The 14,287-nt window shown below is 45.9% G+C and overlaps 1 protein-coding gene across 3 annotated transcripts in view; it reads left to right on the forward strand.

The window, feature by feature from the left end:
* Positions 1-4,332: 4,332 nt before the first annotated feature.
* The window catches only part of TMTC2 (transmembrane O-mannosyltransferase targeting cadherins 2), a 256,731-nt gene continuing 246,776 nt past the window's right edge, over positions 4,333-14,287 (forward strand). For all 3 annotated transcript variants that reach the window (XM_074574401.1, XM_074574410.1, XM_074574420.1), the window contains exon 1: positions 4,333-4,554. In XM_074574401.1, the coding sequence (XP_074430502.1) occupies positions 4,472-4,554 (83 nt within the window). In that variant the 5' untranslated portion in view covers positions 4,333-4,471. The remainder of the gene's footprint in view (positions 4,555-14,287) is intronic.

The raw sequence follows: 14,287 nt of genomic DNA on the forward strand, positions 1-14,287 counted from the left end.
AGCCCCTTCAAGAATTTAGGTTTTAGTCCTAAAATTTTTCATGACATGTGCTATCACTTTTAATCACAGCCATCCATTTGGAGTAATCATCTCCTTTGAGATGTGCTCACCTGTGAGTTCTTCAAGTGCTCTTGCATGTTATGTGCATACGAGGAACTTCCCTATAACTATCTTTTTTCTTCCTAGAGGGACTCCGTGTAATTAGATTAGGTCAAACTAAAATTGCATTCTTTTTTTTTTTTCCCCTCTCTCTCTCTCTCCAGCTCTGCAGCAATACTCTAGCTCCACTGACTGATCTAAAGTAGGAACTGGTGCCTCCTGGAAATGTACTTCCTTAGGAAATGCGTTCAGTTAAAATCTCTTCCAAGTACTGATGCAAGTCCTGCCTGTGCTTGTTTTTCCTGCGTCTTCAGTTTTTACAGTTCTATTTCATGTCGATTTCCATGAGATTTTACTCTTTTGCGGTTGCAGCTTATTCTTACTTTGGTTGTCATTGCTGATGTTATTATTATCATAGCACTCACAAAAGAAAAAAAAAAGGCAATTTCTTAAAGAGAACAGAAATGCTGGTCTCTTTGAGAGTTAATTTGATCTTGTCAGCATTGCAGGAAAACAACAGCTTAGATCGTAGTCCACAAAATCAAACAACTATACCTTTATGAATCAGCGAGTAACTCTGAAAGAGGCACTTGGCCGAAACATTCTTCTCTACCCCATTTTTTCCTGCGTTTGATAAAATAAGGTCATTCGTTCATCTAAGTATTCAACTAACTTGATTTCCTTCCTTAGATAACACCAGCCTATCCCTGACTACTAACAACAGCAACTGTGTGGGTGTTTTGAAATGCACCAAAGTTTACACTTCTGAGGCTCGTTAAGTCACATCTTTGGATGTAATTTAGGTTGCTCAAAATTATACACAATGTGTTATGACATTTATGTGATGGTCTCTGAGCGTAAGAACTGGCAAACAATTAGTAAATCCCACTTGATTATTCCTATAGTAACATTTAATATCCAGTTACCTCATTCTAATAAAAAAAAATCCCAGCAGCTTTCGGGGGGTTAGCCTCTCTCGTCTCAGATGCTTTGAGGAAGTTGGCACAAATATTTTCTACAAGCTCCAGCAAATGAACCCGGTGTATAGAAATTGAAGTGTCTAATCTAATCTGTTGAGGGATCTGCACCACATGCATTACCCTGACATTTAAGGTCTCACAGTCAGTGACCGGTTAACCAAATCTGTCACTGTGACAGACATGTATTTCTACATGCTGTGCCACAACTTAGTCTTTCAGGCACAGTTTAGGTGAAGTACATCGTAGCACAGTGACTCAGAGTCTACAATGTCTTTGATGAAGAAATTTCCAGATTGGTAGTAAACCAGATGACTTTTGATTGCCCTATTTGCAATAAAGCATGGAGTTTGTCTACTAAGCTGTACACAACCGATCAGCCGTTAGTCTGCATAACGCTAGTTATCTTCACAATTACTGTTATTATTATGTGTTGTTACAACCCTCTACCTCTTCCCTTTTCCCTGATACCAGAGTCTGTGGCAATGACTTTCTGGAAGTGAAGGTTATTTTGGAAATGGCTGCTTAGTGACACATCCGAACTTCTAAATTACCTCTTTCAATACCTTGTGATTACTGTACATCACACTGTAAATCTGCTATGAGTCAGAACGTTATCTGACACCTCCAGATGATATAGTAAAATATGTTCATAACTCCAGTGCGTTTATTACTTTTAACTAACCAAGAAACAGAGTGAACTCCTCTAGCACACTTTGATTTCTACCCTCTTGCTTTCTCCTGAGGTGTTGTTTGCTTAACAAGGCCGATAATTTTTATGTTGAACTTGCCTCCAGCTTCCTGCCCAGCCTCATTCCACCCTCTGCCCCCAGCTTGGCCTGGCACACAGGGCCTCGGAGCTGACGAGTGGGGTGGTACACGCACACGTTCTCATCTATTTCTTTCCACAAAGCAGGTTTTCTCCATCAGAGGAAGCTCTTGACTTATCCTTTGTTTATATGGAGAAATATATCTACGAGATGCAGATTTTGTAGACTGTTGTGAGTGCAGCTAAATCCACTTGGATTTAGGCTGGTGGAGCCCTAATGCCACTACCTGCGTCCATCCTGGGGCACTGGGGACGTCCAGCAGAGCAGCAATTCTCCGCAGAGTCTACACACTTCATCCCACCCTTTCTTGACATTTGGTTTTATTAGCCAGAGTCAGGCTTTGTTAAACTTTTTCCCTGGAGGATTTGTTTTGTTTCTAAAGCTTTCCTGCCTGCCCTCATCTACCCCAGCCGGTAGTCCTGCCTCTTTGAAGAAAAAATCCATACAGTTTCGATGGAGAACAAGAGACTTCTGCCACCGTGACTCAGCAGCAATTATACTGCTTTTTGTGCAGAGTTTATTAGGATGTTCCAGCGAAGGAGCTGTGCAAACCCAGTGCGTAAGCTCAGCAACCCCCCTGCAGCAAGAGGGACTAAGTCATGATGATCGGGATCTTGGGAGTAGGTCCAGAAACACGTTGAGAATCGGCGTTCGAAAGTGAGGACTGCAGGTCTTCCGACAAAGCGTACCAACTCTTTAAAATCTAGGTTACTGTGTTCTGTGCTTCAGGCTGAAAAGTTTAATGCCAGATCAATGTGATCCGCTAATGGGTTCAATAAGGCCCCTCCAAGCTTTAATATTCTGAAGAAAATGCACCCTCCCCCCATGCCTGCAATTACCGCCACTGATGGTGATAACACACCCCCTGACTCTGAGTAAAAGCAGCTGAGATGTTTGTGACACTTGGGGCAGACTTCACAGGAGCACTTTAAGCATTGCTTGAAAGAGGTCTTAATGCACTTAATATATTTTGAGGTTGCAAAGAACAACATTAAATAATCACATAGGGGAGAACGAAAAACCTGTTAAAAGCTCCCCAATTTATTAGACACAGCTTGATGTACAGACTCCCATGCTTCTGGGACAGCATGATGTGCCACTTGATGGAAATCACGAGGAAATGCTTATAGAAAGGGCTGTCTAGCAGAAAAAGGAGGACACGTTTTTAAAACTCTCTTAAAAAAGGAAACAATCAGCTTGATGGACCCAAACCCTTTCCATAACTTCACGCCTCTATATCCCATGAATTATTGAAGATGGATTCGGTGCATTACTTTCCACAGCTGGGTTTCCTGTCCGAGCCGTTGATTTGTCCCACTCACCGCAGGCGGCTCAGGCTGTGCCCACCTCACCCCATCGTGGGGCTGCCCCGAGTGAGCTCTAGTTTGCGGCGCTCCTTGCCTTGGGGTGTGTTTCTTTCCAGTGTCCCCCGCTTCTGCCCAGTTTCAGTGGTTACCTTTGGTTTTTGCTTAACTGGAAGCCGAGCTGAGAGCTCCCCATAGATGTCGACGCTGACACGGAGGGAAATACCAGGCTCGGGGTAAGTGGGAGCGTTGAGTCCCCTGCTCTGCCATCCCATTCCCAGTGGAACCCACCCTCTCTTTCCTCCTAACGAGCTTCCATCTGACCTATGCTGGGGGGAGGGCAGGATAAAAAGAAGGAAAGGGGGGAAAAGGGGAAGAGGAAAAGAAAGATGGGTAAGGGAAGAAAAGGGGAGCAGGGGAAAGGAGGAAAGGAAAAGAAAGAGAAACTAAAAGAGTAAGAAAAAACTGAAAATAGAGAAACTGATAAGAGAGAAACTGAAAAGAAAGAAAGAAAAACGACAGAAAATAGATGGAAAGAAAGAAGTCGGAAAGAAAAAAGAAAGGAAAAAGGAAAACAGAGAAAGGGAAAAGGGGAATGGGAAAAAACCCCTTGAAGAAGAGGGTCGTGCCCAGCCGGCGGCAGCGGCGGGGCCAGCCCTGCCCAGCGCACGAACCAGCGCGCCGCTGCCGCCGGTGCGCACACGGCCGCGGCCGCGGCCACAGACGCGGGTGGTGCCTCCGCGCCGCCGGGGGCGCGGGAGGGGCGCGGGGCGGGCACGCGGGGCGGGGCGGGCGCGTGGGGGCGGGCACGGGGCGGCCCCTCACGCAGGCGCGGTGGGAGCCCGGGGCGCCCCACGCGGGCGCTCTCAGAGCCTCGGCGGCGGCGCCCGGCTCGGCAGCCAGGGGGGCGCGGGCCGGGGCCGGGCGCGAACCGGAGCCGCGGCAGCGTTGAAGCTGCGGCGGGAGGACGGCGGCAGCTGCTGCTGCCGCCCGCCGCCGCCGCCGCGCCCCGCGTCGCTCCGCCCAGCCCAGCCGCGCTCTCTCCGTCGCTCGCCCCGCTGCCATGGGGTAGGGGGCGGCGGAGGAGCGGGTTGGGGGGGCGGGACGTGCCGTCAGGCTGCGGCCGCCGGCGGAGTGCGGAGCGGCGCCCCGCGGTGCCGGGGGTATCGAGGGGCAGCCGCGGCGGGGCTGGGGCGGGAGGCCGGGCAGGGGGGGCTGCCCCGGTGCGAGCGCGGCGGCGGCGGCGGCGGCAGGCGGAGAGATGATCGCGGAGTTGTTGAGCAGCGCCCTGGGGCTCGCCCTGTACCTCAACACCCTGCGCGCCGACTTCTGCTACGATGACAGGTAGGGCGGGGGGCGGCAGGGCCGCGCGGGGGGGTGCCCACCTGCCGGGGGTGCCCCGGGGGTGGCGTTGGGAGGGTCCCGGCGGCTCCTCGGCTCCGGGTGGCCGCGGCGGCGGACGCTCCGGGGGCTTTGACAGCTCCCGGGCGGGGTGGGTCACCTCCAGCCCTCCCCGCTGGGAAGGGACCCGCCGCTTTAACTTCGCGCGTCCCGGGCTGATCCCTCGCGCGCCGTGTCACCGGGCTGGCGGCTCCGGCGGGAAGTTGCCGAGCGCTGTCGGGCTCCTCCGGGCGGCCGCGGGCACCGGAGCCCCCCGCCGGGCCGGGCAGTAGCGGGGTCCGTACCTGCCCCGCTGCCGGGCGTACCCGCCTTCCGGAGCTGATGAAAGGCGCTGTCAGCAGACGGGGAAGAAAAAAAAGATATTCCAATTTGTGCTTTTTTTCCGGTGGCTTAATTTGATCGCAATTAAAACGGATGCATAATTAAAATGTATTGGGGAAGGCAGCACGCCTGGCTAAACTTATTAACCGTCCTGGGGTGTTTTCATGCTCCATTGGAATTAAACCATCCAAAAAAAAAAAAAAGTGAGCAAGGATTTACTTTGACAGCTTTTCATCCGCCTCTCTCCTCGGTGGCGAGCGACCGTCTCCCCTGGGTGCGAGCGGGCAGCTGCCGGCGGCTCCGCGCTGCCCAGGCGATGGTTGCCCGCATCGCCTAGGTGGCAGCCAACCCCCCTCGGGGGGTGCGCACGGGCGCCTCTGTGTGTGCCAGCGGCCGGTCCCCGCTTCGTGGCTCCGTTTCGCGGTGCCGGCGAGCCCTCCGTGCGGCTGCGGGGCGGGGGGCAGCGCCCTGGAGGGAGGAGGGTCCGGTGGGAGAGGACGGGGACAGGTGGGGCGAAGTGGGACAAGGGATGCGCCCGAAGCGGGAAAAGATGTCGCTGGATGAGCGGAACTTCCCAGGGCGCCGATGGCATGCCAAAGGGTCGGTTGTGTCTTTGATCCGCCTGGGGGAAGTAAGACCTGCCTGTCCTGGAGACAATTAGTTACTAAACTTGGAATTTTCTTCCCGTACGCCGTACCACGGTGCACCTGCCGTGTTTAAGGGTCTGTCACTGCTTCCAGAATAACGTGTCGTTCCCCCCCGCCCCGTTTTCAAGGGTTGCTGCTATTAAACCTATTATACTCGAAGTAAATGCCAAGTGTTAGTCCTGGTCCGGGTCCTTGGCTGAGAAACAGTGTCAGCCGCAGAATGTGGCGATTCAGGCTTCAGTCCTTCAGGTCATTTACATGCACTTGGAGCCTTGTGAAGCAATTAAGTGTTTTTAGGTTTCTGTGAACCTTCCAGTTATCCCCAGTGATTTTTTTTTTTTCTTTTAACCTTTCAAAACTTCATTCACAAACAGTGAAAGAAAAAAACCCTGCTGTTATCCTGATATGCGAGATCTAAGTTGGATCAATAGAAAGCAGTGAATATTTTGACACACTGACACTATTTCAAACCCTCTTGTTATAGTTAAGCACCGCAGGAGTTGTGGAGTATTTATGTAACCCTAAGGAGCATATGTTGCAATATTTAGGCAAAGCTGGGTTGTTTGAGGACATGCTTATAAGGCTGTCCTGCCAGGCCGGTTCAAATTGGCTAGGCATAGAAAACAATTTGAAGTACTAACTGGTGTTATTGATGTAGAGGTCAAGGTTACTCTTGATGTTGCCTGCGTGTGCTTTAATGCAGCTAGAAAACAGCGATATTTGAGTGTCATCTCGGAAAGGGTGGAAAAGATAATCACACGCTGTCTTTGCTAGTGCTAATCCCAGACTATTTTAAAGGTGTTCTAAAACACTGCTTTGTTTATGTGTTTACCTCCCAACTAAATAAAGTACTTCTCATCATCGTAGCTAAGATTTAGGCATTCAGTAGAGTGCTCTGAAAGCTAGTTAATGGCATTTCTGTATGTGGGGTCGTCTAATTAGGATGTTTTTTACTGCAGCACTGGAAGGGGCAAGGCAGAAATGGCTGTTGCATGCTAGTAATTGTTGAACTAGAAAGGGTTATCTATTCAAAGAGGCAGGCTCTCATCTCAGACCCAAAGTATTCTTTCACCTGTAATCACAGAATCTCGCTGCCCTGCAGGAGCCGGCTTGAAACGTAACACTAGAAAAGGAGGTCGATGCTGGAGCTGCAGGACACAGCCCTCCATGTGGGAGATGGATCACACTACTAACTTTAAGTGAATCAAGATTGTGCATTTAAGCTGGGAACCTGCAATGTTTTGTTTCACGAGGGCAGCATATTGCCATAGCTTTTTCTGCTTCCTTTGCCATTATGTTGAAATTACATCAGACTGTTCTTTTTTTAATATAGTGATCAAGCTTACTATATAAAGGGTGTCTGTAATTGCTTTCTGTATTTTTTTTTTTTATGTAGGTTGGGTAAGATTAAGTGGCATCGTAAAAACTTCTTATAGCAAAATCAATTTCCCAATGGTAAAACTTAATATTTTAGCAGCAGCACGGCACCAAACCAAAGACTGTATGGACAGTGATATAACAAACTTTCTTGTAGTCTGGGCATTATGACTCTATATCAAAGGGTTCAATATTTTTATTTCCCACCCTTCACCCAATTAAACTGAAATTGAATGACTTTAAAGCCTGAGGAAGTTGAGTAAGCAAATGTATACATTCTTACTTTTCAGCATTAGTCTGCTGAACTTGCTGTTTCTTTCAGGCTAGCCAGATATGTGGCATGCACATAATCAGTGCAAACATGTGATCTTTTTGATCAATTGACTTATTGATTACTCTGAATGAAAGTGACAGCCTCTAAACCCGGGAGCCAGTGTAAAGAAGAAACACTGCTTTATTTTTTTTTTTTTTTTCCTGGGGACCTAGAAAACACAAGCTTTTGCCACCCTGTTCCCTGCTACTGTTATTCTCACAGACAGCTGTGGTATTTCCTAGTTACATGTGTAGATTATTAGGGGGGGAATTTCCCTCCCCAACTCAAAACCTCCCTGTTCATCCAGGAACAAATAAATATTTCCCCCCCCCCTTTGCTTATTTGTTTTATTTGAAGCTGGATGTGGCGTGCAGTAATGTGAAAGAAGACACGAATGCAGGAAGAGGGGGAACTCTAACCATTCTAGGATTTTATGAAATATTTAGATGTTGTTGGTCTAATGCCACAGTGAGCTCACACTGCTTGTTAATAAAGGTTTATTTATTGCTGAGCAAAATCATCTTGGAACTGATAACAAGGGGTAGGGAGAAATGCAATTTCCATTCCTGCGGCTGTATTGAAGATCTTGCTTGTTGCACTGTGTTAAATCCAGCTTTTTGACAGATTAAGGGGGGCTAATCTCTGCACGTGCAGTTCTTGTTTCATGCTAATATCTACCAGTATTACAGGAGGGAAACCCATTGCTGCAATTAGGCTTACACGCCTGCGTAATTATTTTTCCCTGCCATTTAAGCCCCCCCCCAAAAGGAGGCAATTTGACCTGTGGGTGCCTTGCATTGAAGTTGTAGTCCTTCGTGTGACCTGTGCTAAATAAGACAGGTCACTGACAGTTTATAGCTGGGGTGTGGAAGATGTAGTGCTCTGTGTCTCCGAGGTCATGCGTTGCTACGGCAAACACGTCACAAGCAACTCATCTATTGAGGTGTTCCTTTCTTCTCCCAAGTGTCATAAGAAAGGCATATTTTAAGGAGAGTCTTAGTAGGAATCTCTAACCTTGAACGATGTGTTTTTTCTGTGGCACGCTGACAAAATTGGCACTCCAGAAAATATGTACAGATTTGTCTGTCTCCATGTAGGGCTCTTCCGTGAGATTTGGTAGCACTGACCAACTTTCTCCAGCTCTTGCTGCATTTTATTTAGCAGGCCTGAATGGGGCAGCCTTGCCGACAGTAGAACGTATCCAACAGCCTTGTTTCAAAGTCCCAGGGCAGTATTGCAAAATGTCTTGAAGAAATCCTGATAAATGCCTTCACTCTGTAGCGTCAGACTCACGTCATTTAAAAATAGGCTGAGCCCATACACGTTCGACAGTACCTCTGGTGGGTCTGCCACATGAGATTTAATCTAGCAAGTGACCCAAATACGTGCACTAGAAGAACAAGTATAAGTACACTGGGGAAAATTGCTTGCCATCTGTCTCCTTGTTGTATGTGTAAATTTGATTATTAATTTACATCTGTGGTTTTTATGGCCTCTTTTTGCCATCTACTCCTAACTTTTCAGCTCCAAGTGCACCTCTACAGTAGCTTTCAGTGGATCCAGTTTGCGGGTGGCTGCTATCTTCTGAATTCCAGCGGTGAGGCTGGTGATGGGGAGAAGTGGGGAGAAAGGGACTTGTATACGTTCTCTGTAGTATTTTCCCTTTGTCTGTTCTGTTGCATCTTCTGTGTGCTAATTTCAAATTACCATAATTTATATATGAAACAAGGACTTTAATATGTTGATAAAGAACAACGTAATCCAGAGAAGATGCACAAGTAACTGAGGCTCTGTAGTTTTCGGGTGTTGTAGTTGAGCACCAACCAAGGAAATCAGTAACTGCTTATCTAATGTGACAATCCTGGCATGATAATATCCTATTAATATGATACTTGTTCTATTTTTAAATGCTGAACATCATCTAAAAATATAATTGGCTTTTGATTTTTTTAAAAAGCGTTTCTGCATAAAAATTTCTGTCGAATGAAACACTTTGATCAAAATACGGAATCTTAGTTTCATCAAAATAGTGTTGTTTTGTGTTTTTTTTTTTTTTTTTTTTTCCAGTGGAGATGCTGTAGTGTAGAGATTTTTGGAAGCAAAAAAGAAATTATGTCCCCGCAGGCTTTATTTTAAGATTCTTGTTGCATATATAACACTAGCATAAACCGAGTAACTTCTGGTAGCTGGTTCAGAGAATAAATTCATGACTGTTAGCAGACGGAGAGTCTCCCTGAGCCACAGACGGGATGCGCCTCATCTGCAGGAAGTTCTTCCAGCACACAATGGAGTTACAAATTCAAATGATCCACTTTCTCCAGCATCTCCCATATGTATTCCAGCTGCACTTCTGAATCCTTTAAGTTTGCCAGAGTGAAAGTCGCTCAAAAGGCTCAGAAGTCTCTCTCATCTCAATTTGTTAACCATCTGATAGCTGCAAGAGTGCTGAATTAGAGCTCCTTTGCCTCCCTCATCTGGAAGTTTGCCCTTCCCTCCTTGTTCGCTGCTAGGATTATTTTTTAATTTTTTTCTTTTTTTTTTTTTCTGTGAAGTTGACTGAAGCAGACTTTGCTGTTTGTTTATGGAATTTCTTTCTTTAGCTGAAATATTTGATGCTGAAGCTGTAGATGCAAGCCTGCTGGCAACCTGTGGTGAAAGTTGCTCCAAATATACAGTTGGAGAAACAGACTAAATCTGAAGACAGAGATGCTTGTTCTCACTGTTACTTGTGTAGAAGTGAATCCGTTCTTTGGGCCAATGTTTTAGGTTAGATTTTTTCATTTTTATTTCTAAATATTTTATAGGCTTGACACAGCTTTTGGTTTAACTATCTCTTTTGAAAAAGATGTCTTTTTGGACTGTCCATTTCCGTCAATGTTCTTTTTTCACCCCTATTTTTTGTCCAAAATGGTTGTTTGAAAGATGGAAGCATTTTATTTAGAGACTGGAACCTTATGGTGGAAGTTCTTTGTTCTCCGACACTTCAGCCCTCAGGTTTTTAAATTAGTTTTGGATTTTCTCTTGATTGCGGAAGTCTATTGTTGGCCTTTGAGGCTTTGCAGCCTTTGAACTCCCTGTGCTTTCCCAATTGGGGTGAATGATCTTATAAACTCTCCTTATCTCCCTTTAAAGTGGGAGCTTGTCATGTGGGCAGGTTATTTAAGTCAGGATGACAGCAGGATTTCATTTCACTTATTCTAGATTGCATTCTTAGGTCGTATTCCTGCAGACTCACGATAGTTTTCTAGACTTATTTCTGTTATTGCTTGCCTAGGTGGTCCTTCCCCAGTAAGAGGGAGAGGGTGTAAATCCTGTAATTTCTTTCCCAGTTTCACCCTCTGCAGAACTCCATACTAAACCATATTTTCCCCGAAGGCCAGCCCATTGCTGAATGAAACTCGAAGAGACGGAGGAAATTGGTTTTTGGAATTGCACCTTTAATATTACTTAACATGTCGACTCTATTGCTCAGCTTGCTACTTCGGGACAGTTGAAATATCTTCTGGACCTGTGAATGGCTCGTAAGGGGCATCTCCAAAGGCAGCGGCGTGCGCTTTGGCTCTGTCTTCGGAGGATGCTTCAGCCTAGCACGGGGTTGCTGTTGTTCATATATGACAGCTTAATGTGAAACAAAGAAATGTGCTGGATCACTGGGGCGGCAGCTAAGGATCAAGTAATCTGTCAATCTCTATTTTACTTCAAGGAAAAAGAAGACCAGTAAATCAGACTGTTTGAAACTGATGAAACTTGGCCACCCAGGATCTGTAACCGGGGATGGCTGGTCAATGTGCTCCGGTGCTCTGCCACCTCGGCCATTCCTGGCCTTGTTAAGCTTCAAGAGGGAGAAAAAGTAAAAGCGGCTTCCTTGAATACTAATCCTTGCCTTCCGTACGACATTGTGAATTACTCTCTTAGCCTTTGTTGTCCTATTGGCTTCATGAGATTTTTCAAGAATAGTGGAAGGTTTCAATTGGAGGTAAATAACCATCATTTACTGTCTTCATATCCCTTCTTTCCATTTCTTGGAAATATTGTACTTTCAGCATACACTGTTTTGTCTTTATATCTTGATTCTTTTGATTTATTTTTGTTTCCTGAGTTTATTTGAATGGCCCATATTCATGCTTCAAAAACTGTTAAAAATCAGGGTAACCTCTTAAAACATATGGAGGTGTATATACGATCACTATAGTAAATAGAATAGCGGATTTTTATTGTATGCCTACAACTTGAGACCAAGTCTGTTTTGGCATCAGTCTTCCAGCAGAGAGCTGGACAGACTTCCCCTTAGTCTGCCACAAAGGCTCCTTAATTTATTTGCAGGGGTCACTGTTGACTGCCTCGGAGCACTTCTTTCTCTCCAGGAGTTAAGCACATTGGCCTCAGCAGCGCTCCTGGTCCCAGCTGGCCCAGGAAGCCGGAGACAGACAGGTAATTGAATGAGGGTTTTCCACATGGTGGTACACGGACCATTACTGCTAGACGAGGAGACTGGTCTGTGGCATCCCCTGTTATTCACCGACCTGTCAGCAGACCAAAAAAAACCCGCCCTGACCTCTGACCTGGTGTTCAAGGGAGGACAGATTTTTCTGAATTTAGCATCCTGTTTCCAGGATGTTTTTTTCTGAACTTAGCATTACTCTAGGCTATTTTGCTAATGAGAGGATTGTATGATTTTAAGTCCTATGTATTTTAGTCAGCTAGTCCAGTATTAGTTCAGAGGAACAACACAGTAATTGGTAGCAGAACTATCGCTGTAAAGTCTCTGCCAGTGCCTGGATGCTATTTTCATGCAGCTTGGTAGTTTGTGTACTTAAATCCTAAAAAAGGATTTGAACTCTTGAAACAGGGTCATGATTCAGGGACCAAAATGGTCATGGAAAGAAACCCACTCAGCAGCACCCTAAACTGTTCCTACATCTGTCCTGTCTTCCCACCCCCGTGGCTTTTTACCTTTAACAGTTAATGACTGCTGTGGGCCCAGGAACCAGGCTCCAGTGTGCCTTTCTCCTAACTGCTTCCCATCGTCGCTGCAGAGTGACCTGCACGCTATGCTTCTGGCACCCTTCTAGTGGGAAACCAGTCTTTGAACCCCCTCAAATCCCTAAATAAAAGATAGATACGGCGCAAATGTTTGTCTGTAGTCACAACTTACAGATAGCATTTCACTTCTGTACACAGCGTTTCCACTTGCTTGGCTACCTACTCTGAGTAAGTGCGACTTCTCTGAGAATTTTCTCCCCTTCTGTTGCAGGGCAATGTAACTCAGAGTTGGATGGCTTTCTGTGAGTCAAATACTTTCTTTAGGAGGCAGCGGCTGGCTGATAAGTGGGTAGGCTTCCAGCATTGTGGTGCTTCAGGAGTGCCCTTACAGCATCTAGCCTCCAACTTCTATGCGGGGAATGTTTCTCAGTTGATGCTGTTTAAAATAGCTCTTAGGTTTTGCTCAGTAACTATTGAAACTGGTAATGGTTATTTACTTTGGTATTAAAAAAACCCCAGCATGTACGAGTTCCAGTGTATGAGTAAAGCACTAAGAAATACTCTTCCACTGAAAATAGTCTCCATAAGTTGATGTTTGCAGTGGTTTGAAGAATTACTTGGTGGGGGAAAAAACCCCCAAGGGAGTGTATAAAGATTTTCAAGAATTAACACTGGTACCAGGAAAATAAACCTGTCTGTACATGGCGGGGTCAGCCAATCCCCTTATTGTGAAGTATCACAGTTAAAACCAAGCCCCAAAATCCATCCAACTAGCACCAAACTGTTTGGTTTTATCAAAGAGCCCCTTGATATGTCTTTATCCAGATCCCAACAGGAGATGAAAAACTTCATGAGGAGACAAGCAGCTGTGTAAAAAAAGATTGGTGTGCTGGAGTGGCCTCTAGAAGGTAGACAGAGGTGATCTGTACCTGTCATCATTTAAAGTCTAAATATTCAAGTGTGTGGCTGGTCTCTGTTTTGGACGCACGTGTCTGGTGGTTCCTGTGCCTGCCTTCCAGCCTGGCGTGTTTCTCTGAGGTGTGTCTTAAAGTTCAAGGATGCTGTAAGTGAGGATGTGAGTTGTCCCATTGAAGTTCTTTATATATTCATGTCTATACTCTTGGTAGGCTTTTAGTAGTCACTTTGAAATGAAAGATGCAGTTCGTTGGATTATAAAGTAACAGGTCAACATCTTGGAGGCAGCATGGGGAGAACTAGAACTCCTAATCCAGAATTTTATTTTCTGCAAAGGACTAATTTGTTCCAGGTCTCTAACATGAAACCTTGAAATGGGAGTTCATTCTGAAAAATCAGCCACTTCTGGGACTTTGACTTTGAGTCAAAGTCTTGAGTCTTGTGTGTGTGTCATTTGGTTCCATCATTTCCAGAGTGTGTTTTTGATGGTGAGCCTTTGAGAGGCCACAGGAGGATCTCACTGCCCAATGTGCAAAGCAGCACATTAAGTGATACACGCTTTTTGAAGCATATGGTGCCTGTGACTTTATAGGGTATTTAGTACTGTGTCACTTCTCTTCTGCAGGCTGCTCATGTTGGTGCTTTTACCCTTTTGTGTGACATTGTGGCATTACGGTAATGTAGGAATGTTCTCAGTTTAATTTTACAGCCTGACAACATTCATGGGTTGGGATCAGTTACATTTCGCCTGCTCCTTTGTTTGAGTGGGCTTGTACCGGCCTACTTTGAGAGGGGGATTATGTCCAGTTGGAAATTCAGATGAGATGCTGGCAGTCACCCTTGGTCATTAGAGTGGCTGTCCTAACCCCAAATAACAGTGAGGATTTTTCTTACCAAAGTGGAAGGAGCCCACGCTGCCTTGAGTGTGACTCTGTGGGTGTAAGAATCCACTTGTAGCTGTTGTTCTGTAGGTCATGAACCTTCTGCTATATACTGTTTTTCATGCTTCATACCCTTTCTAAAAACAGATTTTTTCTTTTCAAATAAAAATATATTTGAAGGAATGCTGTGCCTTGTCGTATCCTCTCATTTCCAACAGTTATGTGAAGATGAAGGTGCT

Source organism: Larus michahellis, chromosome 1, assembly GCF_964199755.1.
Source record: "Larus michahellis chromosome 1, bLarMic1.1, whole genome shotgun sequence".
Lineage (NCBI taxonomy): Eukaryota > Metazoa > Chordata > Aves > Charadriiformes > Laridae > Larus > Larus michahellis.